Source organism: Mycotypha africana (genome assembly GCF_025528875.1).
Source record: "Mycotypha africana strain NRRL 2978 chromosome Unknown BDF20scaffold_1, whole genome shotgun sequence".
Classification (NCBI taxonomy): Eukaryota; Fungi; Mucoromycota; class Mucoromycetes; order Mucorales; family Mycotyphaceae; genus Mycotypha; species Mycotypha africana.
In genome coordinates this window covers 31,793-59,715 of record NW_026515725.1, presented here as the reverse complement: position 1 = coordinate 59,715, position 27,923 = coordinate 31,793, and the positions used below count along the sequence as shown (strand labels likewise).

Sequence of the window (27,923 nt, the reverse complement as noted above, 5' to 3'; positions counted from 1 at the left end):
TCCAACAGTCGTATGATCTATTGTATAGTAAGTCTTTATACATACATGGCAAACAACGGTAAAGTTTGTTATGCTATATTTCTTCATTTAATTCTTCATCTAAACATACTTATTTTTTGTTACATGAATAACGCATATTATAGTCGTGTGATGAAGCTTTATTCTTTGCTAGTGGAATACTATAAAAGTACAAATAAATATTTTACAAAATCTAAAAGTGCAAGATATTTAAAATAGTGGATGGATATTTTCAAATGTACAAAATGAGGTATACGTATAAATATATACAAGGAAGAATGAATGAATAGATTAAATTACTAAAGATAATAGATCATATATGTAAAAGTGAGTAGGGTCGTCTTTTTATAATTTCACCAAACGACTGCAGTCATAATTGTGGGCGCGTAGATCTTTTTTGGTTTCTGAAATATCATCCAAAGTCTGCTCTAAATAAAACGCCTATAAAATATAAAAAGACATTTAAATATCTGATTGTGTAGAATAAACAAGCGATGATTACGTTAGGATCTTACCAAGAAGCCTTTCTTTGTAAGCCATCCATGTTCATTCGCTCCAAATCGATCTGCCATGTTCTTTAGAAAAGAAGGTGGGGGATGCTGACCATTGGTTGAGAACACAAACGAGTCCAACTCTTTGGGGTTTAAACATTCGTCTTTATCCTTATCGAAAGTTTCGAATATTTCTAATAGCACGTTTAATAATTCTGGTGAAAAATGGCCACTGACTAATAGAGGAACGTCTTTCTTGCCGTCGCCTTTATAATCATCTTGTTGCATAGCGGATAATATTCTCTGTTCTAGCTCTTCAAATGGCGGAAATATTGGATTAAAGGAACGACCCATATCCAACACATCTAACGCGCTACGTAACTGATTTTCCATATACAACATTGTAGCTAGAATATAATAACATCCTGCATAATTCGGCAGAAGGTCTGCGATGATAGATTTAACCTATTTAGTAAGCTTTTTTCTATGCTTGTATATCGGTAACTTTTTTTTTTTTTTTTTTCTTGGTCCCAAGTCCCTTCCATGCTGAAATGTTCCATTGAATGTGTGAATACTAACCTAGTAAAAATAACATTTTTGAGGTAATTTCTACCAACATGGAAACGTTTAACTCTAAGCGAGTTTCTTGTATCGTTGTCAACAGTATCTTCGCGTCATTATATTGCTTGCTTCCTTGATCCATTAACACTTCCTTATCTGCTTCATTCATTGTCTTGGTCTTTTGAATGTAGTAGTGCTTCCATATCTTTGGGTAATCCTTAAACTTGTTGCTTATTTCAGTTGGCAAGTTCAATCCTGTAGCTTTCACAAGTATTCTGTAAAGTTTGAAGATGTCTCCGAAATCTCTCAATGACTTCCTAAAAGTTATAAGAAGGCATAAGATGCCGAACATATATATTATGTGACATGGCTTCCGCGACTCTTACTTTCTCCAGAATTCATCGTTAGATATTAATGCCGTGCGTATATTTCTCGAGCATAAACATAGCTGTATTATATCTTTTGGCCGTAACTGGATGGCTATGCGTTGTATAACATCTTTTGGTAAATCACTTAATTGCATTATTGTAAGAAGGTAGAGAACAGTCTCTAAGCAATATTGAAAAAATAGAAAAAAGGATACTAAAAGTCTTAAGAGCTTTGGGAGAAAAAGATAAAGAAAGTTTTTTTTACTTATTATATAATGGGAAGAAAGAACACGGGAAAAAAAACAAAAACCAAAGAATAAAGCGGTGTTTCAATTGATACGAAGAAGAATAAAAAAGAAAAAAAATCAGCAAATTCTCCAAATATAGTAATAATCATTCATCAAAGAGAAAAAAAAGAAAATTTTTTTTTTCCGCGTGATCTGTAAGCTGCTTTGACAGGACAACACTCTTTAATGTCCAAGCAAAGGCGTTCTTTCACCCAATCGGTTCGTCCAAGAAGCAAATCTTCTATTTAACTTCTCCAACCATTTAGGAATTAAAGTTCGTGCAACGGCACTCACCAAGATACCCACGACAACCAAGGAAACAGTATGTGGTGTCGTTGCTGTCAAGAAAACTGCAGCACCTAAAAGAATCCTATTGAACAAAATAAACAAATGGGAATAAAAGGTCAGCTTATCTTTTGTTTAAATGATTGGCTAGACTGGAAAAAATGAGTAATAATGATACTGAGTTGAAAGGGTTGGGAGAGGCGTAAAAGTGAAACCAGAAAATTGTGCGTGGAGTAAAGTAGTGTATCTTTGATTTACTTTTGAAATCGTAAAAAAGAAACAGAAAGGTACACCAGCAAATTGCACACCGTTCGCCTTTGACTTACCAAGCAGTAGTTAATGCATAAACCCAATCCTTTCTATGCGAATAATCGACTAAATGCAATGCTACGAATCCAATCACAACAATGATGACCGTGTGTACCTGTCGAAATGTTTATTCGGAATGTTAGAAGAGTTTGCGTTCTTGTTTATGTATGTATATACACATATGACTCTTACGATCGAATTATCCTTGGTTTCATCGCAGAATTGAAAAGTTTGCCATAATACAGCAAAGAAGCAGAAAGCAGTATAAATCGAGAAAGGTGCATTGATAAACGCTTCGTCAGTAGCATTGCGAGGAGGATAATCGCGTAACCGATGATAAATAAAAATCATTGTCGCAAATTGCCAAAGTAAACCAACGAAAGCAAAGATATTCAAGTGTAAATACTATGGGATGCATGAGAAAAGGTCATTACATGTTTCATAACATATCATGACCATTATCTAAATAGTACAAAATACTTACCCATAAAGCAGAAACGGCGCCACTTAACACAGCAAATAACAGGTACCAATAGCTGATAGCTTCGTAAGCATCTAATAACAGGCAATGATCGTATTCGTTGAATCATTAGCTTTCATATATTGAAAGCGAATAGGTGATGCTTCTATCATACCTTTTGGAGCCTTCGCCAAAAACTGATAAATAGTAAAGCCAATTAACAATAACTCCAAGATGCCTGCAAGGACAAGGAAGAAATCGCGTGGGCCTATGCCGTAACCATGTCCCAGATACCTACTGGCATTATGAGTTCCGGTATTCTTCAAGAAAGATAAAAAAAAGGTTATCCAACATGGATTTACCATCCAGAGTAACCGAATCCATGAAATCCCAATAAAAGAATAGTTGCAAGCGTGTTTGCAAGCTTATACTTTATATGCAAATTAGCCATATCAAATTAGAAGCAGTTAGTAAATACTGGATAAGAACGAAACCAAAGTAAAAGAAAAGAAGAAATTTAAAATGTTAATTGAAAGGCTTGTCTGCTTTAAAACTGTACAACAAAAGCATTTATAAAAGGTGATAGCAGACAGCTGATGTCACACATTTCTGTTCTACAATTAAACACTGATGTGAGCCAAATCTGTAAGACGTTTTTAACGTCTCGGATATCTTCCATTTTCGGAGAGATCACGATTTACAAACAACAACAACAACAGCAGCACTTTTTATTTCCAGTTACATTCTTTTGTCCCTATAATTTTCTTGTAGAATGTCGACATCGTTCCGCTTACCTTACGGATACAGAAATGCACCGCCATGGCCTTCACTGTACTGGCCTTTCGAACCCAACTTTGATCCTCTCAACTTGGTGGCGGATATACCTCACTCACTCTATTACCTCAATGGTAAACGTTAGCAAAGAAAAGGCATCATTCTCCAAACTCGAAATAACACATTCTGTACAATAGACATTTGGCGATTCACCATGCTTTGGTCAATATTATTCTCATTAGCCATTTACCTACCAGCAGGTATATTAAGGATCAAGTCACCGACTGCTATATTACATTTTATTTTGCTAATATATCTTGATTTTTATACATTATGGGTGTTAGGAATTTGGGCATTTATTATGCTTGAAAAGTCCCGGACGTTTAAATGGTATATCTCGATTTTTATACCGCTGCTATTTGTACTCGGCGGTTCAATAGCATCTTTTGTCATAGGCAGCATCATGGGCGTAGCTCTTGCTTTCGTATACAACGCTGGATTTTTTGTCATGTCAACTTGGATACCCTTCTTATGGGCTTTGATTCATATACTTGTCGTTTTGATAGGCTCTTATTCTACTATTACTGCCGTTCTATAACTTTAATACTCTTTTCTTATACCCCTACTACTTATAAGCAAACCGGGCAATATATAACGTCTTCGCTCACTCTTTCCCACACATTTGCAGATCTTTGCTTACTATTTAGCAAGAAGAACAAAAGCCTGTATTATATACCATATAATAAATAACATTTTTATTCTCTTTCATGTCTGTTTCATGGGAATCACATTGGCATCATTAGCTGTTTCATTCATTGCGCTGTCATGCTCTTCTGGATAGCGTCTATTGAATGACATAGTAGAAATATAATCATCTAGTAATCTTCTTGATTCTTCTAAACGTCGATTTTCATTATGGTTATTGATCAACGTTTTATACATTGATGGCAAAGGCTGAAGCTGGTATTTGTCCTTCATGTATTGAATCAGCTTCTCAGCAATGCCCGGTCGATTGCACTTCTTGGCTTCGTAACGGAATAAATAATTGAATGTCCTCACATCCGGCTTCATACCTTTCACTTCCTCCATCTCTTTGATGATAGCGCGTGCTGTATCGACTTTGTCCGAATGCACATACCATTCAATCAACGCATTATACATTTTGAGATCAGGTTCGACATTGTAGAGCGGTAAGAGGCGCCTATATACATAGTCCAATCCTTCCACTTTCTTGTTTTGCCCATAAGCTTTTATAAGTGCAATGAAAGTATCCTTTGAAGGTAAAAACGTCTTTTGTTGCCTGGCTTTTCGCATTTCACTATCGACGCTTCGATTTACAGGGGCTGTCATAAACATGGTTGTATGTGTTCTGAGTCTTCTTACGGGCTCTTCTTCATGGAAAGGTTGGAATAGGCTTTGTATAAATGAGGTTTTTTTCGGCTTTTCAGCATTATTGGTTGATTGCATTACTGATGATGATATAGATGTTGTCCCTGTGGGCTGCGTAAATCTTTGCTGAAATACTTTTGTGGCTGCTGATACATCCCCTTTTCCTCCGTGGGCTTCTATTAACAAATTATAAGTCGTTTCATCTGGTTCAACTTGATCATTTTTCATTGTTTGTAACAGCTGTAGAGTCCAGTTATAATGTTTTTTCTGGTTTGCTGCAAACATATAACAATTATAACTGTACGTATCCGGATTTTTTATCTTTTTCCAAATAGAATGAATATTCCGCCATATCTTGCCTCGACCGTAGAATTCCAGCACGAAATTGTAGTCTACAACATCAGGTTTTGTGGAATAGTGCTTTTCCATTTGCTCTAATATGTTCATAATACAGACACGGTAACGCTCAACATCGTGAGGTTGAAAGGCAACAAGATATTTGAGTTGGAATGACTGAAGAGCCATGGAGTGTATTGTTTTCGGTAAAAGGTGAAGCTGATTGCTCTCTTTGAGATCCATATAAGCTTTGTAAACAGCACGGGTATCTCTATCTTTAATAGCAGTAAGGAGGCTTTCTTGAAGCTTTGTTGGTTTTTTTAGCAAGCGTTGTAAAGCTATAGGATCCTTGGCACCCCGATGAGGAAATACTTGGCGCTTACTGCTAATGTTGCTCACAGCGGGTGGTATACTGGCACGATGAATATGGCGACGTGTGTAATGAATACAGGGTATCAAGCGTTTATTATAACGCAAAAAAATTCTATTAAAGATTTTTTCGTTCATGGCTCTATCCTTCACGCTGCGTGAGTGTACAGAAAGGAAGTGTGTGGACGAAACCACCTATTTTTATTTTCTATTTTTTTTTTGGAGGGGTAGGCTGGTGGGGAAAGAGGGGTCGAAATGATTTTAAGGTTTCAAAGTCCGTTCGAACTTTTTTCTTTTCGGTAGATTCTGGGTTGCATGCTTTTTGTGTTATCAGATCAGAAAAGTCAAAATTGTAGAATTATAAAGTAAAAAAGTAATTTGTACATATACAAATGATTGATGTATGTGCATACCAAAGTAACTAAGAAAAAAAAAACAAACGAATTGAAATCTATATGCCTTGGACTATACGCGGCCAAGTTTGTCGAACCTATAAAAGAAAATATTCAGTTTCTTATGTTACGAGAATATGAAATTGCATTTAAACGTTACTTGTTCATAAAGCTCTGGTTTGGTTCTATGACATTAACAAAGTAAGAATGTTAAACTATGAAATTATATAAAAACTATAGGTTAAAATATCTACCTTCTTAGGGCCTCAGGATCTTCAGCTAAACATACAAAAGTGGTCGCTACACCGCTTGAAATAACTGTGGCAATTGTGGAGAACATGGAGGCGCCAATTAAAAAGCACATCATTACAATCACAGGTGTCATACCACCATTTGCATTATATGCTGGTCTTGCAACTTGTAAATAAATAAAGCCTAATAAACCGCATAAAACACCTACCAACAGACCACCTAGAAAACAATATAATGTGAAGTAAGCAAATTAATCGAGAACAATCTACCTTTAACATTTACGGAAATAGGCAAACTTACCCATAAATAGTACATTGCCAATGAGGTTATCGTTGATCATTGCTTCAATCCCGCGATCTTTGATCATTGTCCAGGTTTGTCTTGCAGAAGGGATAAATGGTCTGCCATAAATAGCTACTCCACTGAAAGCATAATAATTGAACCATTCCTAACAAAACATAAAGATATTGATGGGTTCGACGGTTAGTAAAAGAGGCTACAAACATTCTGCATGTACATCTAAAAGCTTACAAAAATACCGGCTGCACAGTTAACAATACACTGAATAATGCAAATAAAGAATGCGCCACATGCATTATCGGTATTTGACTGTGCTATTTGCAAGAAATAACGAATCATATTCACAATTGCAACCAATAAAGAGCCAAAACAGATGGAGCCAAAGCTGGTTGTAAGAGCTCGTTTAGCACTTCCCCATACAGGATGTCGAATACCATCATTCAAAAAATAAACAGTGGCAAAAATGCCAGATATAATGACATGTGTAGTGTACGTAATGACTTGCGACGTCCAAAAGTAGGAAAAAACCAAAAATACCATTGCACAATTGAGCTTCGAATTATTGCTGCTTGAACTGTACCATGTTTGATAGATACCGATGACAGTAAACATAAACAAAAAGCTAAAAGCAGTTTGAATAATCAGCGAGATAATACCAATGACAATTGTACTCGGATGCTTTTTGGTAATACTAGTGATTGTAGTAAGCATAACTGGGATGTTATTGTGACAATTCCAAAAAATTGGATTATCGTAAAGTCAGTATTTCTGAAAACCCGATTTTCCTGCTTACACTACTTTGTATATTATTGTTACCTGTTGCAAATGGTATTCTACTCCTCCACCAAAAGAAACAGCAAGCATATAAGCAAGAAAATATCAAAAATATGATGGCTGCAGAGTAATAATGCATAACGAAATAATAAATAGTGACACCAAAGTACACAATGATCGATCCAATAAACGTAATCAAAATCAAAGGGCGAGGAAACCTGTCATCGTTAAGAAATTAAGAGATTAGTACTCAAGTACACAGCATAATCCTGCACCTTTAACTTTTTACATGTTGGCAATAAGTAAATATAAGAAACTTATACCGAACCCAACCACTGCCGAAAATCCAAGTATTCTCAAAGTACTAGTATCAAAAGTCAATCCTGGCACAGCATTTTGTGATTGAATGCCGCTTCCTGATGTGTGTCCTTGATAAGTACGAAATGTCCGGCATGCAACTACTGCTAAGCCTATGAAAGCACCCAAATTACATAGCCATAATATTGTCGCCCATACGTCATTCCAGCCTGAAGAAGGCCGAATTTTGCCATTTCCTGCTCCTTCTATATCCTGAGGCGGTTGTTGTGGAGAAGGTGCGTATGATAGCTCTTGCTGTTGCTGTGAGGCATAAGTAGGCGGTGGTGGATAAGAGTAATTATTATTAAATTGTTGTTGCTGAGAAGGTGGTGCGTTGTATTGCCCCGATGGTGGTGGCGGGTAATATTTCTGTTGTTGTTGGTCGTAAGGCGTATCTTGATACATTTTTTAGTAAGGTCGAACGAAGAATGTAAATGTTCTGATAATAAGGAAATAAGAGACAGAGAGATAAAAAGAACGAGGCAAAAATGCTCCATCGAAAATTATGCAAATTAATCGTTCATAGTTTGAAACAAATTTTAAAAATCTGGGGCGCGAAGTAAAGAATTTCTTAAACAGTAATAGACTGCACGATAACGATGTCTTGCTCGGATAGTATCTTTTACAAATGGTTTTTTTTTTTTGAGAAAGCCTTGAAAGAAAGGAGAGATCCCTGCTTTACACCCTTATATTAACTCAATTCATAGCCAATTTATCAATAAAGTGTAACTTTGCAAGATAAATGTTAGGTTAGTATTTAGACATTTAATTATCCTTCGTAATGTATCTGCTTTTCACAATAGCTTGAAAAAATAAACTATGACTTATAATATAATTATGTACATATGTTAATAGAAAATCTATACAGTGATCGAAAATCCATAACAGACATCTTTACGTTAACTTCTTATATAAGAGCTACCTAAAATTATTGCCATGCTTGGGGTGGTGGTGGTGGTGCTCCGTAAGGTTGTGGTGGATAACCCATAGGAGGTCGAGATGGATAACCTGCAGGGCCACCCATTGGAGGAGGAGGAGGAGGTCTAGCGTATTGTGGCGGTGCTGTAGGGGTAGTGTTGGGGTATGCCACTACGGGAACAGGCGTTGTGTTGGATCCCACACCAATGGCTGGTGCCAAGGTGGGCCCACCTGCATATAAACGATTGGGCAATTGTACATTCTTTTTGGCTTCTGCTGCCAGTAATCTCTCTGCTGCCGAGCCATGCCTCTCTCCTTTACCATCTTTCTTGTAAGCATAAGATACAGTAATTTGTTTGTTCATCAAATATTGGCCTTCCATTGCTTGAATCGCTGCATCGGATGATTCGAAGTTATCGTAGCTGATAAAACCAAAGCCTTTGGGTAACCCTGATTCGGGATCACGGGCAATCTTCGGTGTATTGACAATCATTCCAAACGCGCTGAATGTGTCGTACAGTACCTTTTCATCAACGTCAGGATCCAAGTTACCAATAAACAGTGTTGCTCCCACATCCAAATTCTTTCTATCCGATGTTGCCTGGAGAAAAATTTGAAAGTTAGACATAGTTTTCTTATATCTCTTACTTGTTTGTCAGTTATATAATACATTAACCGTTGTTCCTTTACCTTGTTAACACGTACGGGTTTACCGTACAGTCTCACCTGGTTCATAATTTTGATCGCATAATCTGCATCGTCTTCTGTAAGAAATTCTACAAAACCATAACTTTGATGGGTCTGTGTTACTCTGTCCTTTGGTAGATGCACGTTAACTATCAACGATGATAGATTTTAACAGATTGTATTAGATTTTGGGCACAAAAGAAATGCATTGCTATTCAATAAAGGTCAAAGTTGCTGGATCTTACCAACTGGGCCGGCCTGTAACATCAGTTCCCATACAAGTGATTCTGTCACTCTTTCATCCAAATTACCAATATATATAGTTGCTTCTTGATTACGTTCGATTTGCTGCGCCATAGCTAGTGAAGTGATCGATAAGTTTGTAGTGGAATAAAAGTGAGAAACAAAAGTAAAGAAATACAGAAAAAGAGCGGAAGAACAAAATTTTGTAGCACTGCACTTTACAAAAGGGCCTCTTCATCCTCTTTTTCAATATGTCCATGATTGCATTTGAAACCCTATATTTTTAGGTTATTTAAATATTGCAGAGCATTTGGCAGCTTCCTCCTATTCTATAATAGTAGGTACATTACTACATATTTTTAAGAAGACATGTTTTCTCTGAAAAGGCATTTATTTTAAAGCTGACTTTTCTGTCTTCTACTTTGTTTCTTTCTCTTTTTACAACTCTTCAACTTAACATGACCAGACTGTATGGATTCGGTTCTAATGGTAGTGGACAGTTGGGTATTGGCCATCTAGAGGACACAAAAGAACCTACTCTATGTATTGGCTTGCCTAATGACAGTACCATCGTTAAAGTGGCTGGTGGAGGCAATCATTCAGCTCTGATTACAAAGCATGGCAAACTTTTCATGGCGGGCTTGTCGCAGTTTGGAGAAGAAGTTCAGAAGACAATCCCTGAATATGTTCAAGGAAATGCAGAATGGACAACGTACCAACTGCGTTTCGAGCATATACAATGGAAGGATATAGCTTGCGGTTGGGCATGCACTCTCATGTTGGATACAGCAGGACAACTGTATGGTATAGGTACGAGCCGGTGGAATGAATTATTAGGATCTAGCACCGACAAACTTCGACGCATTGAGCATGACAGTTTGAAAAATATTGTATCAGTAAGCTGTGGATGGAGACATGTAGTGGTTTTGGATAAAGAAGGACAGGTCTATGGTTGGGGATGGGGTAAAAAGGGTCAATTAGGTCCTTTGTCCTCTCCATCGATTGTGATAGATACAAAAAAAGATATTCGATCCGTGCAAAAAATTGATATGCCTCAAACCATAGTTGAAATAGCCTGTGGACATGTACACACACTATTGCGAGGGCAAGATGGAACTGTATATGGATTGGGATCAAACAAATATAGTCAGCTGGGAGAGGCAATAGATGACGAAAATGATGGGTCATTATCTGTGGTCTTTAAAAATGCGGCATTGGTTGACGCGTGTTGGCATAACAGCGCGATCTTAGATAGTGCGGGCGATATAGAAATACTTGGAAGAAATGATCATGGCCAATTAGGAACCTGCCAACCACCTTTGAAAAAGATTGCTTGTGGGTCAGAGCATGTTGTTGCTATTAGCAAAGAAACTGAGCATGCTTTAGCATGGGGCTGGAATGAACACGGTAATTGTGCATCTGATGAATTATTCACCTCTCAACCCGTCTACTTAGACCAGTTTGGAAAGGTTGACGTTATTGGTGCAGGCTGTGCCACTTCATGGTTTGGCACCAATACCGCCTATGATAGAAGTACATCGTGAGAGATATTAGTGGCGGACCTACAAAACAGATTACTCATTCTTTGTATCACGGCTTTCTCGTACTAAAATCTTTACCATTACGCTCAAATCAAATGCATTTGACTCCCTTTTTTTTTCTACCACTATCATTGTTCTTATTCCCATATCAAATAATCTTTTTTTATTTTCCTATTAATTGATAAAAAATGACTGCTCTTAATGCTGTAAGACCACGTATTTTAACAGGTATTGTAATTGTTCTACTGAGCTTCCTTTTATACGAAGTATTTAAATTGCATAAATTTTAAAAGTGGGCACAGGGGCTATTGGAGCTATATATTCTTGGAGATTATCAAAAACATCACATATCACAGCCGTATGTCGATCAAATTACGAGGCAGTAAAACAAAATGGTTTTGACATAAAGTCAGCAAAATTCGGAGAAGGATTATTTCGCCCTGACGAAGGTAAAAAGAGCATAAATACGCGACGCTATTAAAGGATGAAAAAATTGATTTCGCTCCCTTCCAATTAATACAGTGGTGCGTTGTGTATCTGAAGCGGACACGTCAAAAACTCCCTTTGACTATATCCTTGTCACAACCAAAGCCTTGCCTGAATGTTACAATGTGGCTGACATCATTGCTCCTGCTGTCACCAGAGACTCCACTATTGTTTTGATACAAAACGGACTCGGTGTTGAGGAGCCTATCACCGAAAGGTTTCCCAACAATCCAATTGTTTCCATTGTAGCTTATATTGGTACTTCTCAAGTGGAACCAGGAAAGATTGTCATGAGTGGAAGAGAATCGTTGCTTATTGGAAAGTACTTGGCTGCTAAACGAAATTCAGATAAAGAAAGAGAGTTTCTGATAGATCTCTTTAAAAGAGGAGACGTTGACGTACAGGTAGTTGATGATGTAGAAAGGGTACGATGGCAAAAGCTCTTCTGGTAAGATGAATGGACGGGAAATAGAGGCAATTCTGTCTTTCTTGCCTCATTAAAAGTGATAAAATTGGCACACCTTCGAATTAGGAATGCTGTATTTTCACCCATATGCACGTTGACTGGAATGAATACTTCACAATTGATAAAAAATCAAGAAGCCATGTCTACAGCCAAGAATTTAATGTCTGAAGTAATTGACGCCGCTATAGCAAATGGGTATGATTTTAATCACGAGGAACAGATGCAAATGATGATCTCCAGAACAGAAGCAACAGCTACCAATTATAAACCCTCTATGTACGAATTACTATTTGGTGACTGCAAAAGCCAAATTGAATAGAAGTTGTATGCACTACTGACTTGCTTCTCCTTTTCCTAGGCAATTAGATAGGGAACGCTCAAATCCGATGGAGGTAGAAGTCATTTTAGGGGTCCCTTTAAGAAGGGCAAAGGCAAAGGGCCTTAAAGTACCTCTATTGGAGCAAATATACCAATTATGTAGCGCTGCCAACGCTCTTGTATTACAAACAAATACTCAGAAGGAGCAATCAAAAGCAGTAGCAATTGAAGGATCTCATAACAGCGGCTCAGCCTCTAATCTATAATCACTGTGTACATGATAGAGCTGAACAGAACGGATGCTTAAATATTACTCCTTTTTGCAATTTCAAATAAATTATTCTAGTCCAAATGGCAACATGGTAAACCATGACAGACAACCAAACTTTGCTTTCCACAATCGAATCGCAATTTAATGTATTTGCATTCAACCTTGATTTACTTTATTAATATTGTACAATTTGGGCAATGAGCTCTTCCTCGGCAATATCGGCTTCTAGGTGTGCTAAATGTGAATAGTTGATAAGGTCCCCATAATAAGCTGTCAATGCTTTCACTTTCCCATTCAATGCATTCTGTTCAATTTCGCATGTGCTATCTGGACCTGCCAGTTGGGCCAGCTGTTCAGGGTTTGTATTGCGAGGAACAAAATAAGCAATATTAGGTGTTATTTTTGATGCAATTTGGTATACATTCAAACTACAGTATAAGACATTAAAAAATTTGTTTGGTGAACAATTTGTCTCAACTTCTTCCATAAACCAAGAAAACTTACCCATCACCGGGTATCATTGTTTTCAAATCATATACATCTTCAGACATATAAGCAGGGCCACCCCAAGGTGGGGACAGGAATACAACATCAGCCTAGAATGGAAGGTTAATTTTCTGGCTCCCAAAAAAAATGTCAGGATCATTCAAAAATGAGCTACCTTTAAAGAAGGTGCCAACTCGAAGAAATTGCCTAAAATAAATTCTATCCGATCTGCTACACCATAAATTTTCGCGTTTTCACGAGCGCAATGCAGTTTCACAGGATCAATATCGATGGCAATAACACGCTCACAAGTGAAGGCAAATTGAATTGAATTGCCACCACAACCACAGAACGCGTCAACTACTACATCTGATTGACACCGTTGAGCTATATGGCTAGCAATAAGCTCTGGGGTGACAGAAAACCAGCCCTCTACAATGGAAGTGCCATTGAGTAAACGTCATTGGATCAATGTTGCTGCCAAACAGTAGTATAGGCCAATACTTTACCTTTGTCCATCAAAATGCCCTCGTCGAATTTGGAAAAATAAGTATATCTTTGAGAATAATACCTGAATAAAAAAGTACGATTAATACATAGTCTTGAAACTCATCGCTTTTACCAAACCTACTTTATCATGTCTTTAGGTATTGTGGACTGGTCATAGGACACTATGACGCCGTTGTAATCTTTCGCAGGCAGGTTTTTTTGGTCACTTCTTCTCTTTTTAGATTTTCTTCTTTTTTTGCTCGAGCCAATAATTGTATATCCAGAATAAGGATCGATCAATGTTCTTTTTTTTGTAGATACCATAGGCACTTGTTCTGGTTGCTCAAAATTATTCTGATTGTTTTCCGATTGTGTTTCTTCGCTATGCTTTTGAGATGATTCATTTACTTCACTATTCATGTCCAATAATTTCGCTGCGTTGGGCGCCTTTGAGTCGGCTACGGTATTTGGATCTATTGTGGCTGATTCTGTCATGTTTATACTTTGTATATCCTGATGTTGTTTTATTATACAAGCAGATGCTCCCTTAGCGTTCTGTAAATCTTTTTGATCAATTGCTATGGTATCTTTGCCTGCAACGGAGTTCAAGATGTCTGCAGTTGGGACTGAAGAGTCCATAGTAGCCGTATTACTGTCATTGTCGAGAGTATTATCATCAACATCACCTTTTATATCACTATCGCTATATACTTTTCCATTCTCAATTGGTTTTACTTGAATACTATCACTTTCTTTAACGGAACTGTACTTCAGACCGTCATTTGCTGTGAGATCTTTGTCGATCGCCGATTGATCGTCGATGCGATCGTCGATGCGATCGTCCAAATCAGTGATAGCTGAATCTGGCCGTTGAATAGTACCTGTACCGTCCGAAGTCAAATCTAACCCATTCATGATTGTTGAAGTTGTATTGTGAGAATTTTTCACTGTCGTAATGAAGTTTTGAATAGTTTTCAGAAGGCAGCTCATTCACAAGCAAAGCAAAAGAGAAAAGGGGAAAATTCAAATCGAACCCGAAAAAATGGTCTTCGTACAACTGCATTAAGTTACTAAATTTTGTTTCTAGGGCTTACTCAACTGCTATTAAAGTAAGTGCTGGTTAATTGAAAAGCATGTACCGACTGTTCATACTTACTGTAATTATTGTATTATTCATACCATTGACCATTATCATGAAGTATACAGCTGTCTTGTGCTAATTTATGACTCCATGCCGTAGGAATATTGATAGTATTTGTGATTTGTTTCACTGTCACTGCACCTACCTGTGTTACAATAGGACGAAATCATCTCTATACTTGACAAAATAAGACACTCGTTCACGAAAAAATAAAAGGAAACATATAGCTTGTACATCTTCGAGCAAAAGCATGTCAATAGAAAGTTTACCTTGTGGGCTAATATTTTTTATAGATGATAGGTTGTTCTGTACACTGTTCAAGTAAAATTTGTCTCTTGTTTTATTATTGCTTTAAAAAATGTTACTGTGTGCATTCCATTTCCTGTTCAAAAGGTTATTATCATTACAAAAGGCTTCATCGCAGTTCCCCTTATGCTGTCGTAGCTGACCAGAATCCGTAATGGCTAATGTTTTCTCTTGATCGAGTTTTAGTGTTGGCAGAGTTTTATCAATGTTCCTTGAATACTTTTCTCCTATTTCGGTATGATGTTCGGCTATTTCAGTAACCATAGAAGCAGCAATTTTATTCTCGGTATCCTTCATACTGGTATTTTCTTTATCGCTAGAAACCATAACATCATCAGGCCCAATTTCGTTTGGCGACGATAAAATGATAGACGCTGAAGATACTTTCAAACCTTGCTGCTGAACATGTTCCGGATGCTTTTTTAGTAAGGGCAACTCCTTCTCCTTTTTAGTGTCTTTGTAGTAGCCAGCAAGTGCTTCTGTTGCTGGTTTTGAAGAAGTAAAGTTTTTCGACCCTTGACGTTTTTGAGTATGACTTTTACTATTTTTAATAGTTGTCAACGCAGGTAAAGGCGTCAGTGATCGATCTGCATAAGAAGAAGTCGAGACGGAAGATTCCAAAGGAGTTATTGGTTGCTGATGTAAGGGTGAAGAAGAATATGTATTGTTAATGTAGTAGTCTATTACAGTGCTTCTTTTCGGAGAGGTGCTGGCAAGAGTATTTACACTTGATAAACAAGAAGGTAAATAGTCATTCATATCCATATGGTATGTAGAGATTGGCGTCATTGGTAACGTAAATGATGAGAACGAGGACGAAGTGGTAGTAGTGGAGCTATCCTTTAATGGGGGAATACCCGATAGTCTCCCATTTGCGGTTGTATTATTTACTGTGAAGTATTTCTTCTTGGCTAGATTAATATCATTGTTATTATTGCTAATAGTAGTTGTGATTGCTGTACTTAATCTGGTTAGAGGGGTGATTGAATCAGCAGTAGGTATTGATGATATTGTAGTATAATAATTTTGCTGACTTCTGTGCTTTCTAATTCTAGCGGAGGAAGTAGAAGTGCTAGTTATAGAGCCTTCTCTCAAATCAAATCCTGCTGTATTTTGTCGATATAGTTTAGTAGGAAATGTTTTACTGATATTGGAATTATCTACAACAATTTAAATAATTGAGCAATTATACTAACATGATTATGGTACACTTTACTGCATACCATTGTCGAGTGTCACAGCTTGAAAAGGTGAGCTATAAGTTTCATAGCCTACTGTATATTGGCACGGAAATGTTAGTGCTCTTCCAAATTGATAAAATTAAAAATTACTGTTGAAAAACGACTGCCTTACAAGTCGAATTTACATTCACCACACTTCCTTCGATGCTGTTAAATTGATTTTCACGTGGTTCACCTTTCCGAAAAGTGCCAATGACTATAGATATTTCTTGCATGTAAGCAGGTTTCAATTTGATAGCTGATTTGACACCTTTCATCGTAAGTTCTGCTTGTATTACGTAAGAAATGCTAATTTTTTGCCCTGAGTCTGGAAAAATACTTGGCGGAGTGTTTGAGGGCACGCTCAATTCGATAATTGCTGCCTGCTGGCTTGATGCTGTTGAGGTGTTAGAGTTGATTACTATATCTAACGCTTTGAATGACAGTGTCTTCTTTTCTAAAAGCCTAATTCGAAATGAATATAAAGTGTCAGGATCTTCCTGTCATTCTCTAGAAGCTTGTTATTTGCATACAATGATCATACTTTCCAGAGTTCGTTTTATGAACTAGTCGAATAAGGGAAAACTTTACAGCCTTGGGCTTGTCCATTGCGGGAAAATTGAATATATTGCATTCTAAACTGATAGTGTCTCCTGAATACCGAATGATTTTTTAAAGAAATGAGTATTATATTGTATTCAGCCGCACTGTTCTACTGTTAAAGAAAAAGTACCTCTCAAGAATGCTGACTTCGGCAAATACAAATTCCAGAAACATAGCTTGCTGCCATTTATAAATCCAAGTTCACTACTCATGTTGACGGGTGATATATAATCTAATGATTGTACATCAATCTTATCCAATATTTTAACCTCTTCTGATATAGGACAAAGTGAATGAGAGAACCTGAAACGTGGTTTTTTAAGGGTAGCAGTCAGAAAATACACTACGTTTGCCACTTTTGGTATCTAATCAGAAAGTTTGATCAGTCTATACTGTCTTGAATGAATTATAGTAAATCATGTTCAATAGTAGCGCAACTTACATTCGCAGAACTGGGCAATCGTTTATCTCTTGGTATTTCGAATTCAAAATCATATTCATGGATTTGGCCCGAAAAAAAAGTTGTATACTTTCTAGCTTGGAGTGGTTTGGCCAGCTGTTTCTCTTCATTCAATAGAGTAAACTTATCACCGGAGTAAGTTTCGACAAAACCATAAAATTTCAATGCAATGTGTTGTATATCAATTGTTTTCTTCGGATTAACAATCAAATAGCCTGAAATATCTGTCAGCCAGTATACTACGAGTAATGGACACATTTACAAAGAGCCTTCCAATATACCTTTGATACTGTCGCCAGGAAAGTAAGTTTTCTCTTCCTTCAAATGTATACTTAATTCTTTAGAGTTTAGCATTCGAATAACAATATATATCTTTCAGAGCCGTAAGAATTTTAAACTCGAGGATTTGAATCGAGGAAATAAAGTAAAAGAAAGACATGGAAGGGAAGGAATTGACTTTTTGCTATCGTTACCACGCCATTATTGACTGTTATGATTTGCCATTCAATTCTTTTTGTTCAAGTAAAAAAAGGAGACGATTTTTATCTACGATTAGTACTGCATTTTGTACGACGGCTTACTTTATTGTCAAGCCTTTGAATGCACACTTCTAAGTGAAAACGATCTGCTTGTGACCAATTGCTTAAAACTGGATCTATGTTTATTAAATCAATTCTAATCCTCCTTTTATGCGGATCACGCAAGTCTTCAAGTGCTATAAATGTTATAAGAATATGAACGGCGATGAAGTGGTGGCTAAAAATCTTAATTCTTTCTAGGAAAGAAACGGACCGTGCGTCTTTTTGCCATTTAGATAAGCTTTTCCGCCTCTGAACAATTTGTGCTCTACACCTTTTCCTCCCGTTATTCTTATTTAAGCATAAGGTAGCAATAGAGATCCCTACATCATTCTGAAAGATGAATTGCATTACATAACGTGATCCCTAGAAAAGGAGCTGAAGAAAGGAGTGGAAGCGATGAAGAACTGAGGAGAATAGAAGAAAAAAAGATTTGCATTTCATGTGGTGTTTAACAATTTAGGTTAAATGATAATGTAGTTTATTGGTCATTTCAACAGCTGTAAGGAAACAATGGCATCCTTTTATAATCAACGTAAACTATGCGCTCGTGTACTCTTCCTTATTTCTGAGCTAGTTCATTACCGATCTTGTAATTCAAGATTTTATTCCAATCCATCTTATTACGTGTCATAGGTAGAGCTCTTCTTAATCCCTTAAAAGTGTTTTCAGCAAGATCATTATAACTATCATTCATCGCACTCTGATATTGATTATCAAACTTGGAAATTTCTTTCACCAAAGATTTTGCTAATTGCTTAGTATCCTACACATAGGCATTATTAGACTGGCTTTGATAGGTAATATCACTAATAAACAAAATACCTCTGTTCTGGACAACTCTACTTCGACATTCTTTTCAGCGTTCAACTGAACATTGCCATCTTCATAATAGTGGACATTTACTACTGTCATCCCTCTTAGTGTATCTTTTTGGGTATCGTATATCCATGAAGCAAGCCATTTTCCATTCCAGTAATTGCTTGGATTGTATTTGTTATCAACAATTGCAATAATGATTTCTTTGCTGTTATTGTATACGGTTGAAACACCATTAGGATAATGATCATAGACATAGCTCGAGCATTCTTCGTCGATAGCTGCTCTTAGAACCTCCAAGCTATTACTGTCATCGGTAGTGTATTCCTCCAAATCTGAAGCAGCCTGTCGAAAGGAATATTTCATAACTTTAAGATGAGAGTTCATAATTAAGCTTGCTATCATTCATATGGTTCATATAGTTACCAAGCGTATATGATCAAATTTAAAGGTTTGTTTTGAGCGTGGGTCAAGATATCTATCCTCGCTAATTTTACCATGTTTCGATATGATAACCTACTTGGTGAGTAACGGACAACACCAGTTAGAGGACATTTAGTTGTTGCTCTTTTTTTTTTTTTTTTTTGCTTTTTTTTTCCTGCTTTTTTACTTCATAGTCTAAACCTGGAGGAATAACAGTAACATGCTGCTCTGCATTATATTGTTCAAGCGATTGTAAAACACCTTCTTGAAGTGCTTCGTCATTACCAACCAAAGTACGAACATCTGCAATATAATGGAGCATAGACAAAATTAAGGGACGAGAAACTTAAAAATGTATTGTTTTCAAGCGGTTATGCTGCCATCATACCGTTAAAAACATCATTAACTTCACCAGGAGGACTTGAGAGAAGGAAATCTGAAGCAATTTTGACCTTATCCTCGATAGAGATGGTGTTCATGGTCATTGGAAAAATTCGATTGAAGCGTGAATGGACAAAGAAGGGAAAAGATGGGGTGCCTAATTTGGTGCGGAATTGTTTCTCTGAAGATGAACCTTTTTAAGCGAAAAAAAAGAAAGTTCATTTATAAAACCCAAATCACATAATTTATATGGATTCTCGGTAATTGGATATCTTTTTTCTTTTTCTTCTTCGTTTTATACATGAGCGAGCCTATCTCTTCCGTTGAGATAGCCCATATTTTAATAGATGGTGCTGTTATCGCGTTTTCTTTCGAACTTATTCTAAAAAACCTATGTTTTCGTTCAACTGATACTACTGGTTGCATTGATCAAAGAAATACACAGATAACAAAACATATCCGATATTTGAAGCTGCGAATGGCAATCCACATGATTATCAAATCATCAATTTTGTCAGCCTTCAGCACAAGGTAATCTATACATAAAGCATACAGAAAAGTTTCTTTGTTAAGTTGTCCCTTAGTACGAGTATGCACTTAGTAATCAGTATCTTATCAATTTTTTTTTTTTACTCTTCAATTTAAGTTCCTTGAGAGTCGACTGTCACATAGCTGGAAGGGTTGCAGACGCGTTTTATCATTTATGTTACATTGAGGGAGACATAATCTTGCTATACAGAGTTGCAGTCCTATTACCTATCAACAAGAGATCAACAGCCGCAATAACTCTGCGGTTTTAATTATTTTTCGGTTTGTTATTGGCGTGATAGATATCTTCTACATTGAAGTATCAAAATCCGTCTTATTCTGTTCTTTTCAAGCAGCCTATGAGATAAAAAGTACTGATTATCGTTGGTTGAACTATAACACAATGCTTAGCTGACAGAATATTTCCTTGTGAAGGTGGGTACTATATACATCATACTCGATACATGTATAGATATCTACGTTAGTGTCAAGGTAGCCATTGTCTTGTGCTCACAAGTTAAGCTGCTAAACCAGGATGGTGTTGTTGGAAATACCAGTCTGTATTTCTCAATTGTATTAAGCAATGTGATGCGAACTATCTCAATAACCGTTGTTAACTTAAATTTGTACTGTTTATTACATATTTGTAAGCTTCAATACGGGTCACTGAAGCTATTGAAAAATAGATTGTTTTAGCAAAGTATTTCATAATAACTTTCTACATCTTACTAAGTAGAATATTCTCTTTTTTCTTTTCATGCTTTAGGCAAGTGACGATTCAATATTAGAGATAATATTTTGGCCAATAAGCAACTTGTTCTTTATCGTTCTTGTAGGATTCGATACAGACATTACAAAAACAATATATAACCTTAACACGGTTGCTACTTCATGATCATCACCAGCGGTATCAGCAAAAATAGCAAACGGATCTACTCAACTTGCCAGAGAACGAGCAAACAAAAGATAACGTGAGGGAAACAATAGAAGATGATCAGCCCAATACCACTGACTCTACCATATTACCGCAGAATGGGTCTTCGCGGTTTAATCTCACATCAAACTTATCAGGACCAGTAGAAGACTCTTCAACTATTCTGCAATATGTGAAGCAATATTAGTTGCAAGAGATAGCGACGAAGCTGATGACGGAAAAGAAGAAAAAAGGAAGAGGGACGCTGCCTCTATCTCCTCTACAGCCATCAGTTATTATCATTTGTGATCAAACGAAAATAATCTTCCGCGGATGCATCTAAAACTTTTGTCTTCCGATCTGACAGCAGTAACTGAAAGTATTTCGCTTGATAGCCAGGTCAATAGTGATGATACTAACATCGGCAGTATGCTCGTCGCTAAGAGAACTAACAGTTTATGAGAAGCAGCCAATTTATCCGCGCAACCTTAGTATGTGTCTCGACTTCTTGTGTAATAATAATTGACATTAACTGCGGTATGACTGACTGAATACAATAGCTCGCCAGCTTAGCATTGTCTTCAAGCATTTACTTGAACAATAACAGCTATAGCAATATTACGAAGCAGTTTTTCTCGGTGACCAGAAATGTAGCAAACAGATATATGTACCCACCAATCATACAGATACGTTTCATTTTCAAGATTATGGTTTCTCGAATACATATTGTACCTGAATCAATTTGAAGCCAAAATACAGCGATCAAGCTACTACTCTAACAACGAGAAAAAATATCAATGGAAAGTAGTGAAACGATCTTTTCAAAGATTAAAGGCATTCTGTTCCTGAATATTCTCCATACTTGGTGGCAATCCATTTAAGAGGCGGATAAAAAGTAATATTATAGATCAGTACAATTAACAAATAATCCTTCTCTCGCAATACACGCATCGTCTTATACTTCCTAATGATTGACTGCGTTCATTCTATGGCGGTCCGTTAAAACGCATTTTGTAAGATCAATTTTTCTTTAGGTTCATTTTCGAGCATTTAACCCGCACTTGTCATACCTCTCTTTAGAACAAAAAGTTCAATTCAACTATTAAACAAGACTTTTTCAAAAACAATCTGCTGTTGTTTGCTATAATTGTTTTAGTATATGAGCCTGTATCGCCTCTTTTTTCTCTTCAGGTTTTTTCCTCGTAAAGAATAGCAGCATACATAGTGTTTTCTCAAAATGTAATTGGCGGTCTCAACTGCGACAACGCACAGTATCTCAACGGTATCCGTCTGTGTAAAAGATAGAAATCATAAGCAACTATGCACGCATATTTATCTTCAAAGTATACTCTTTTGCGTAAACTATACAATGTTCTAATCAGTTATTTGGTCGGATACCAGCATATGTTACGCCTATTCTGCAAATCATTGATTAATATAATGCTTTGTTTCTTTTTTTCTTTTTTTTTTTTTTTGGTTATATATTTATCCTTATTAATTGTAATAGCCTAATTGCAGTAAGTTTATTTTTTTATGGAGGGAGAAGAGGCTTTTGCCAATTCCGTTACCATCAAACAGACGCTGATTAGATTTGTCTTGTGTTTCAGAATATTTACGGAATTTATCCACATAGTCAACTTTCGCAGTCGTCATAGCAGGGAAAAGATGTTTACGAGAAGGACGCTATATGTTGATTCGATGAATAACATAGCCTTATGCAAGATTGTGAAGTATAGAATGACTTATTGATGATTTTTGTTCATGTTAAAATTATAAACCGCCACATACACATTTAGTGAAGCAAATCTAATAATTTTGCATGGATTGTTATGCTACAATTACTCCCTTAACCGGCCCTAGTGTATTAATGGACAAAACAAGCCTTTTTCAGACATGGTATGACTTTCTAAAGCTCGAATCTCGTCTCGCCGAATGACAATGACAGTCAGTTGACTTGATTGTGTTATTTATTGACGTGAAATGTTATCACCGCAATAATTGTCTGAAATCTGAACGATGAACGTCCAAATTCTGAAGGATTAATGAAGCAAAAGATCAGTTACTACTTAGTACATATGCTGAATTTTTAAGAATAGCATCACCTATCTCCGATGCACGAATAAGTAAATACAATAATTACTTTATCGAATAAATAGGTTTGATTAAGAACACGAAATGGTATATTAGATGTCAATTTCTATAAGGTGATTACATATCTAGCTAGTAGTTAAATTACAGAACGAGAATTTCAAATTGTATGAAGTCAGCACTGATTTCTTCTCTGAAACAGGTGAATTATAATCAAATAATGTACAATAGTATTAAATGGCGTTTTAGGTTGGCATACACGATTAGAAGTTCATCAAAGGAGTATGTTGCGTGCCTTTAGGGTACACAATAAGAGTTGCTACAAACAAACCAACGGTGATACCTGTCATAAAGGAATTGTTAGTATGTGCAAGATGATAAAGCACCTTAAATAATCATTACCTATGGATGTCTGAATCATACTGAGTGCAAAGCTGGCACCTTGATTTGCAAATTCATTATTTGAAGTACCAAAGAAACCTAATGCAGCTTTCAGACCTGTATAAATGGAAATAAAATATGAATACACAAGATAAATGAGAATGTAGTTATATTAAGCGAGTCAAAGGACTTACCTAAACTTCCTGGCACAAGGTAAAAGATCTACATTTTCATAAAGAATGAAAAAGAGAGGTAAGCTATTTTTGTGATTTTTGGTACCCACCAATAAAAATTATATAGACTTACACCTAAAATTACGGCATCCAGAGTCATTTTGCCTGTAAATTTCGTCAGTAAATTACCCAGAAGACCGACACAGAAGGCGGGAACAACCTGTAACACCTGACTGGGAGCATTCGCATGACATGCCAACGCCCAGTTTGTAACAAAACCGCAGCATGCAACAAAAATCATCGTTGGCCACCTTGGTATACGAGCACGTAGATATACGCAATAAGCCACAGCAAAAAGTGGAACGGTTAAGATGTAAAATGGCTGCGGGATAATAGTGACACAGGTGGACGCGCCCGAAGCTGCAATGCAATTTTGAGCTTGGGCCTGAGCAGAAATAGATTCGGGCTCAATCGTGCCATATATTTGTGAGCCCATTTCGATGCCATAACCTAGCAGGAATGAATATACGATTGCGTATACCATCCGTACAACGCCACTTACTAACTGTCTTGAAACCAGTTCGACAATAGCGATCGCAATAGAATAACCAGGCAAGATAACGATAAAAGACGCAAAAGCTACGGGAGTGAAGCAAAATCCATATTTCCAAACAGCTGTTAAAATTGCGCAGAGTGGATTAGTATCGGCGAAGATGAAATTTAGTCTATTTTTTTTCTTTTTTAGGCTTTTGGGATTACCTCTTGAAACAAACCCGATGAAGATACAGACCGTAATTTCCCAAATTGGCTGGAAACTCATATAGCGCCCTGAAAACAGTTCGTAAAAAGCGAAAAAGACTACGATGGTAAAACGTCATATTCAACGTTAATTTCTCTTTTTTCATTTTGATCTATATCCTAACGAGCTTCATTATTAAGAATTATTTTCAACTTACTGGCCATTGCTGCAGACAAGCCACCTTCTCTCCATGATCCTCCATAAAACATGACACAACCACAAAAACTGGCAAGCGCATAGACGAACGGATTCAACCAGTTTGGATAGAATTGAGGTTGATTCGTAACCTGATCAATAAATTCAAGAGCTTCATCAACTGACACTTCCCCATGAGAAACAAGCTTTTCCAAACGATAAATTTCGTTCAATTTATGCATATCAAATAATTGTGAACTTCGAATAAAATGTGTTTCCGTCGTGTGTGTGGACTGATCAAAAAATGTCAAGAACATGATGCTCGGTAGATACACATATTCAGCGTCCACACCTAGAGTCCGAGACACTTGACGCAGAATATATTCTAGACGATGGGCTGGAGCCCCATAAAGCATGAGGCATTTCACCAATTTACGCAGAAACTCCTGTTTTTGTAGAATATTGGCAATCTCAAATGTAATACGTATACGATCCTCTAATGTGATAGGTTCGAATTGAGAAGCTGTTGTGAACATGCTGTCCATAGATGACCGACGGGAAAGGTTGACAGAGTTAGCCATTTTACGCTTTTGTAGACTAGGAACTAAATGCTCGTTAGTAGTGATGGTCGAGAGCCAGCTGGACGGACGATGTGTGATATTGGGTCGCTTTGCAGAGGACATTTTGCTCGGTTGAGATGTTAAAGCATCTAGACTTAATTGAGCTTTTAAGTTGTACATAGAGGCTGGTTTGCGTATATTTGGTGCTTTCTTTGCTCCCTACATACATATTATGAAAAAGAGTAAAGGATTAAGCCTTCAACATTCATTTTCTTTCCAGCAATTTTAAAGGAATTGCTAACCTTCTTCTTTTTTGGCTTCTTTTTCACGAGCGGAGGTGGACGTCGACTTTGAGCTTCCAATTTCATCAAGTTAGCTAGCACGCTACCACCTCCAACATCGTTATTATAGCTTTTAGCACTAGTTGGAGATTGATATGTCTGCATTTCGATATCATCGTGATCAAGATTTTCCCTACTTTCGCTTATTGTGTCATCGATTTCGAAGCTATTGGTTGCTGCAGCTGCTGTTGGAGAAGAGGGGTATCGAGAGCTGAGCATACGTTGAACTAGAGTACCTGCCTCGGCAATATGATCAGGGAATCGTACGTGCCTATCCCTTGCTTCGTCTTGATCTAACGCTGCTTCTACCAGTGTACGAGCTGAAGAATCTCTTCTACCGTGTGTGCTACGTTCTCTTTTCAGATCATTGGGCATACTTTCATTGTTGTTACTACAATCGTGGTGCACAACACTGAACATGGAATTCTTCTCTTCTTCGGGTATACAAAGCTCAGAAGCTATACTGGAGTCAGCATCCGATGAATCACATGAGGTGGAAGTAGTTGCTATGCTTCTCGTTTCTTCTGTCTGATTGATATGCGAACTTCTCAAACTATCTTCGTAATTGACCTTACTTTCATTAGAGTTGACAATTTGAATAGTAGGCAAAAGAGGCCAAGATCTTCTCGACTGTAAAGATAGTGCTCTAGAAGCTTGTCGTGTATGTCTTCGTTCGTTATCTTCATCCCTTGTTGGTGGTCTATTATCTGAGTCTTCTTCCATTATCTGATCCTTATACTAACTCTGTACAAAACTCAGTGTTCGTTGATTCTATGACTTGAATATAATAGACACTTCTGATTGAGATGCTATAGACAACTATATATGGGAGAAAAGAAAGAATGCTCAAATCAAAAGATTCAACTTAGAAAAAGGAAAAGACAAGACTCGAATTGAAAGTGCCCGCAACATCTTAAATGGAATGACATTTTCTGCGGATTTGCATGGTGGAGAAAGCGGGTTCTGCGGAGTCCAATTTTTTGAAATCTTCCTTGGCTTAATGAGCCGCCCTTAATTGTCTGACACAATGTTAGTTTAAGCGGAGGAAGGATCAGTTAACTCCAACAAATAGCCGAATAATGTGAAAAAAAAGCTCAGATCCCCGCTTTTTTCTATGATGTCATTTTTCGATTTATTCCATTACGCTAATGAATGCTCTTTCAACATAAAAGCATGTTTGTAACTCGAAGCCAACGGTTTTTCAATCTTGGGTTACGCTCTCGTTATATTCCTCGTCAGGGGTTACGCGAACAAGCGAAGGTTACAGAAAATGAGAGATTCTGTATAAAATAAGAATGAGAGCGGGAATATTACTGCTATTTTCAGGTTCAAATTTTAGCATCTGTATATAGCATGGAACAAAATTCATTGTTACCAGTGCAACAATTCCCTTTTACTTATTTGACTTTTGTACATTGTTTTGCGTTTATCGATTTTTTTATTGTGCCAATCAAATTATCTTTTTTGGATCACAAGAGCTTCAGTCCATTCAAATTCCAAGTTGGGGTTCCATTGTGAAATCGAAACTAATGTGAGCGCGGTAGATGCTTATTACCTTGTTAGACATTTCTTCAGATAAAAGTTCTCGAAGTTTTATTCAACGTATAGCCATTCTACATAAGCCAATGAATAGAATACTTGACAAGACACTATCGATATATGGATGTCGTAAATATGAGCGACCAAAGAATTGTATGATGGTAGTTACAAATGGTCAAAAGTTTGAAGGAAGCGGTAGGTATTGAATAAGTTCTCACCTGATGCACTGGTTGATTTGACTGTTGTTCGCTGTTGCTACATTAGGCTTGAATGATGTTGGAAAGTGCGAGCAGGCTTGTTAAAAAGAAGCCAACGAATATTGGCGGTGACCTTGAGCGGTCCTCTTAATTCTTTTCGTGAGGAAACCAGGGGAGAAAGAGCAATACCTAACGGTTTCAAAAATTACTAGATGTGTTCTCTAGATATAGATACTCACTTATAAGAAAAAAGAAGAGGAAGACCACCTTTGTATGCATCACTATTATCTTGAACTACGACTTTTCCATGACCCCATAACATTTGAAATGCATTAAAGCAATAAAATAATCCTTAGGTTGTATCTTAATAAGCATGAAACACAATAAAATATTTTGATGGACGGAAGAGGGACTGCAGGCTTTTTTGTAAAATGCATCGATGCATATCAGCATGAATGTTGCACTATTTGTGAATAACATAGAGGTATAGTTGTAAAACATTTTCTTTTTTTTTCTACGACTGTTGAACATGATCGGTCTGATATGCTACTAAGCGGTTCCATCTGTGAGATGGTTTTACCTGTTTTTATGGAATTAGTGAACGTTTCTAGAACTTTGCTTATTACTTGTCATTCTAAGCATGCCTTTTCAGGCGGAAAATAGACTGAATGTAGCTCAATACATATCTGTAAACTACAAGTATGAATGAAA

The 27,923-nt window shown here is 36.9% G+C and overlaps 14 protein-coding genes across 14 annotated transcripts; 3 read left to right on the top strand and 11 right to left on the bottom strand.

Moving 5' to 3' along the window:
• Positions 1 to 131: 131 nt before the first annotated feature.
• Positions 132 to 1,701, bottom strand: BDF20DRAFT_840747 (uncharacterized protein). The gene is made up of 4 exons (XM_053079423.1): positions 1,457 to 1,701; positions 1,089 to 1,387; positions 534 to 955; positions 132 to 459 (listed from the first exon to the last, which is right to left on the bottom strand). Exons 1-4 carry the CDS (start codon positions 1,591 to 1,593, stop codon positions 364 to 366), a joined length of 954 nt encoding a protein of 317 aa, XP_052940030.1. The 5' UTR covers positions 1,594 to 1,701; the 3' UTR covers positions 132 to 363.
• Positions 1,702 to 1,712: 11 nt separating this feature from the next.
• On the bottom strand, positions 1,713 to 3,319 carry BDF20DRAFT_627 (uncharacterized protein). The gene is made up of 6 exons (XM_053075907.1): positions 3,142 to 3,319; positions 2,955 to 3,073; positions 2,804 to 2,874; positions 2,512 to 2,724; positions 2,337 to 2,434; positions 1,713 to 2,095 (listed from the first exon to the last, which is right to left on the bottom strand). The coding sequence occupies exons 1-6, from the start codon at positions 3,228 to 3,230 to the stop codon at positions 1,909 to 1,911; spliced, it is 777 nt and encodes a 258-aa protein (XP_052940029.1). The 5' UTR covers positions 3,231 to 3,319; the 3' UTR covers positions 1,713 to 1,908.
• A 232-nt stretch (positions 3,320 to 3,551) lies between these two features.
• On the top strand, positions 3,552 to 4,151 carry BDF20DRAFT_903799 (uncharacterized protein; the record flags this gene model as incomplete). The annotated part of the gene is made up of 2 exons (XM_053082942.1): positions 3,552 to 3,687; positions 3,898 to 4,151. 2 exons carry the CDS (start codon positions 3,552 to 3,554, stop codon positions 4,149 to 4,151), a joined length of 390 nt encoding a protein of 129 aa, XP_052940028.1.
• Positions 4,152 to 4,318: 167 nt separating this feature from the next.
• BDF20DRAFT_811487 (uncharacterized protein) lies at positions 4,319 to 5,785 on the bottom strand (the record flags this gene model as incomplete). The annotated part of the gene is made up of 2 exons (XM_053076695.1): positions 4,319 to 4,843; positions 4,937 to 5,785. The coding sequence occupies 2 exons, from the start codon at positions 5,783 to 5,785 to the stop codon at positions 4,319 to 4,321; spliced, it is 1,374 nt and encodes a 457-aa protein (XP_052940027.1).
• Positions 5,786 to 5,831: 46 nt separating this feature from the next.
• BDF20DRAFT_840737 (plasma-membrane choline transporter-domain-containing protein) lies at positions 5,832 to 8,201 on the bottom strand. Its single transcript, XM_053079422.1, has 7 exons — positions 7,655 to 8,201; positions 7,408 to 7,583; positions 6,823 to 7,304; positions 6,592 to 6,739; positions 6,294 to 6,510; positions 6,200 to 6,224; positions 5,832 to 6,137 (listed from the first exon to the last, which is right to left on the bottom strand). Exons 1-7 carry the CDS (start codon positions 8,125 to 8,127, stop codon positions 6,099 to 6,101), a joined length of 1,560 nt encoding a protein of 519 aa, XP_052940026.1. The 5' UTR covers positions 8,128 to 8,201; the 3' UTR covers positions 5,832 to 6,098.
• Positions 8,202 to 8,374: 173 nt separating this feature from the next.
• BDF20DRAFT_840735 (uncharacterized protein) lies at positions 8,375 to 9,774 on the bottom strand. Its single transcript, XM_053079421.1, has 3 exons — positions 9,573 to 9,774; positions 9,331 to 9,476; positions 8,375 to 9,241 (listed from the first exon to the last, which is right to left on the bottom strand). The coding sequence occupies exons 1-3, from the start codon at positions 9,682 to 9,684 to the stop codon at positions 8,651 to 8,653; spliced, it is 849 nt and encodes a 282-aa protein (XP_052940025.1). The 5' UTR covers positions 9,685 to 9,774; the 3' UTR covers positions 8,375 to 8,650.
• Positions 9,775 to 9,792: 18 nt separating this feature from the next.
• BDF20DRAFT_840731 (regulator of chromosome condensation 1/beta-lactamase-inhibitor protein II) lies at positions 9,793 to 11,258 on the top strand. Its single transcript, XM_053079420.1, has 2 exons — positions 9,793 to 9,907; positions 9,972 to 11,258. Exon 2 carries the CDS (start codon positions 10,029 to 10,031, stop codon positions 11,112 to 11,114), a length of 1,086 nt encoding a protein of 361 aa, XP_052940024.1. The 5' UTR covers positions 9,793 to 9,907; positions 9,972 to 10,028; the 3' UTR covers positions 11,115 to 11,258.
• BDF20DRAFT_840729 (2-dehydropantoate 2-reductase) lies at positions 11,259 to 12,755 on the top strand. Its single transcript, XM_053079419.1, has 5 exons — positions 11,259 to 11,339; positions 11,405 to 11,560; positions 11,634 to 12,045; positions 12,130 to 12,339; positions 12,422 to 12,755. Exons 1-5 carry the CDS (start codon positions 11,300 to 11,302, stop codon positions 12,645 to 12,647), a joined length of 1,044 nt encoding a protein of 347 aa, XP_052940023.1. The 5' UTR covers positions 11,259 to 11,299; the 3' UTR covers positions 12,648 to 12,755.
• A 72-nt stretch (positions 12,756 to 12,827) lies between these two features.
• BDF20DRAFT_810600 (RNA cap guanine-N2 methyltransferase-domain-containing protein) lies at positions 12,828 to 13,951 on the bottom strand (the record flags this gene model as incomplete). The annotated part of the gene is made up of 5 exons (XM_053076608.1): positions 12,828 to 13,080; positions 13,157 to 13,248; positions 13,314 to 13,570; positions 13,648 to 13,709; positions 13,770 to 13,951. The coding sequence occupies 5 exons, from the start codon at positions 13,949 to 13,951 to the stop codon at positions 12,828 to 12,830; spliced, it is 846 nt and encodes a 281-aa protein (XP_052940022.1).
• A 1,147-nt stretch (positions 13,952 to 15,098) lies between these two features.
• Positions 15,099 to 17,004, bottom strand: BDF20DRAFT_840723 (uncharacterized protein). Its single transcript, XM_053079418.1, has 4 exons — positions 16,839 to 17,004; positions 16,428 to 16,759; positions 16,298 to 16,348; positions 15,099 to 16,234 (listed from the first exon to the last, which is right to left on the bottom strand). Exons 1-4 carry the CDS (start codon positions 16,901 to 16,903, stop codon positions 15,120 to 15,122), a joined length of 1,563 nt encoding a protein of 520 aa, XP_052940021.1. The 5' UTR covers positions 16,904 to 17,004; the 3' UTR covers positions 15,099 to 15,119.
• Positions 16,993 to 17,615, bottom strand: BDF20DRAFT_811126 (uncharacterized protein; the record flags this gene model as incomplete). The annotated part of the gene is made up of 2 exons (XM_053076657.1): positions 16,993 to 17,262; positions 17,340 to 17,615. 2 exons carry the CDS (start codon positions 17,613 to 17,615, stop codon positions 16,993 to 16,995), a joined length of 546 nt encoding a protein of 181 aa, XP_052940020.1.
• A 792-nt stretch (positions 17,616 to 18,407) lies between these two features.
• Positions 18,408 to 19,814, bottom strand: BDF20DRAFT_840720 (F-actin-capping protein subunit alpha). The gene is made up of 4 exons (XM_053079417.1): positions 19,566 to 19,814; positions 19,365 to 19,480; positions 19,181 to 19,270; positions 18,408 to 19,099 (listed from the first exon to the last, which is right to left on the bottom strand). Exons 1-4 carry the CDS (start codon positions 19,660 to 19,662, stop codon positions 18,686 to 18,688), a joined length of 717 nt encoding a protein of 238 aa, XP_052940018.1. The 5' UTR covers positions 19,663 to 19,814; the 3' UTR covers positions 18,408 to 18,685.
• BDF20DRAFT_811079 (F-actin-capping protein subunit alpha) lies at positions 18,498 to 18,686 on the bottom strand (the record flags this gene model as incomplete). The annotated part of the gene is made up of 1 exon (XM_053076652.1): positions 18,498 to 18,686. A coding segment is annotated over one exon (189 nt), but the record flags the coding sequence as incomplete, so codon positions are not given.
• Positions 19,815 to 23,350: 3,536 nt separating the features above from the next.
• Positions 23,351 to 25,156, bottom strand: BDF20DRAFT_810967 (uncharacterized protein; the record flags this gene model as incomplete). Its single annotated transcript, XM_053076645.1, has 6 exons — positions 23,351 to 23,430; positions 23,490 to 23,585; positions 23,663 to 23,690; positions 23,775 to 24,280; positions 24,401 to 24,499; positions 24,598 to 25,156. 6 exons carry the CDS (start codon positions 25,154 to 25,156, stop codon positions 23,351 to 23,353), a joined length of 1,368 nt encoding a protein of 455 aa, XP_052940017.1.
• Between the last annotated feature and the right edge of the window lie 2,767 nt (positions 25,157 to 27,923).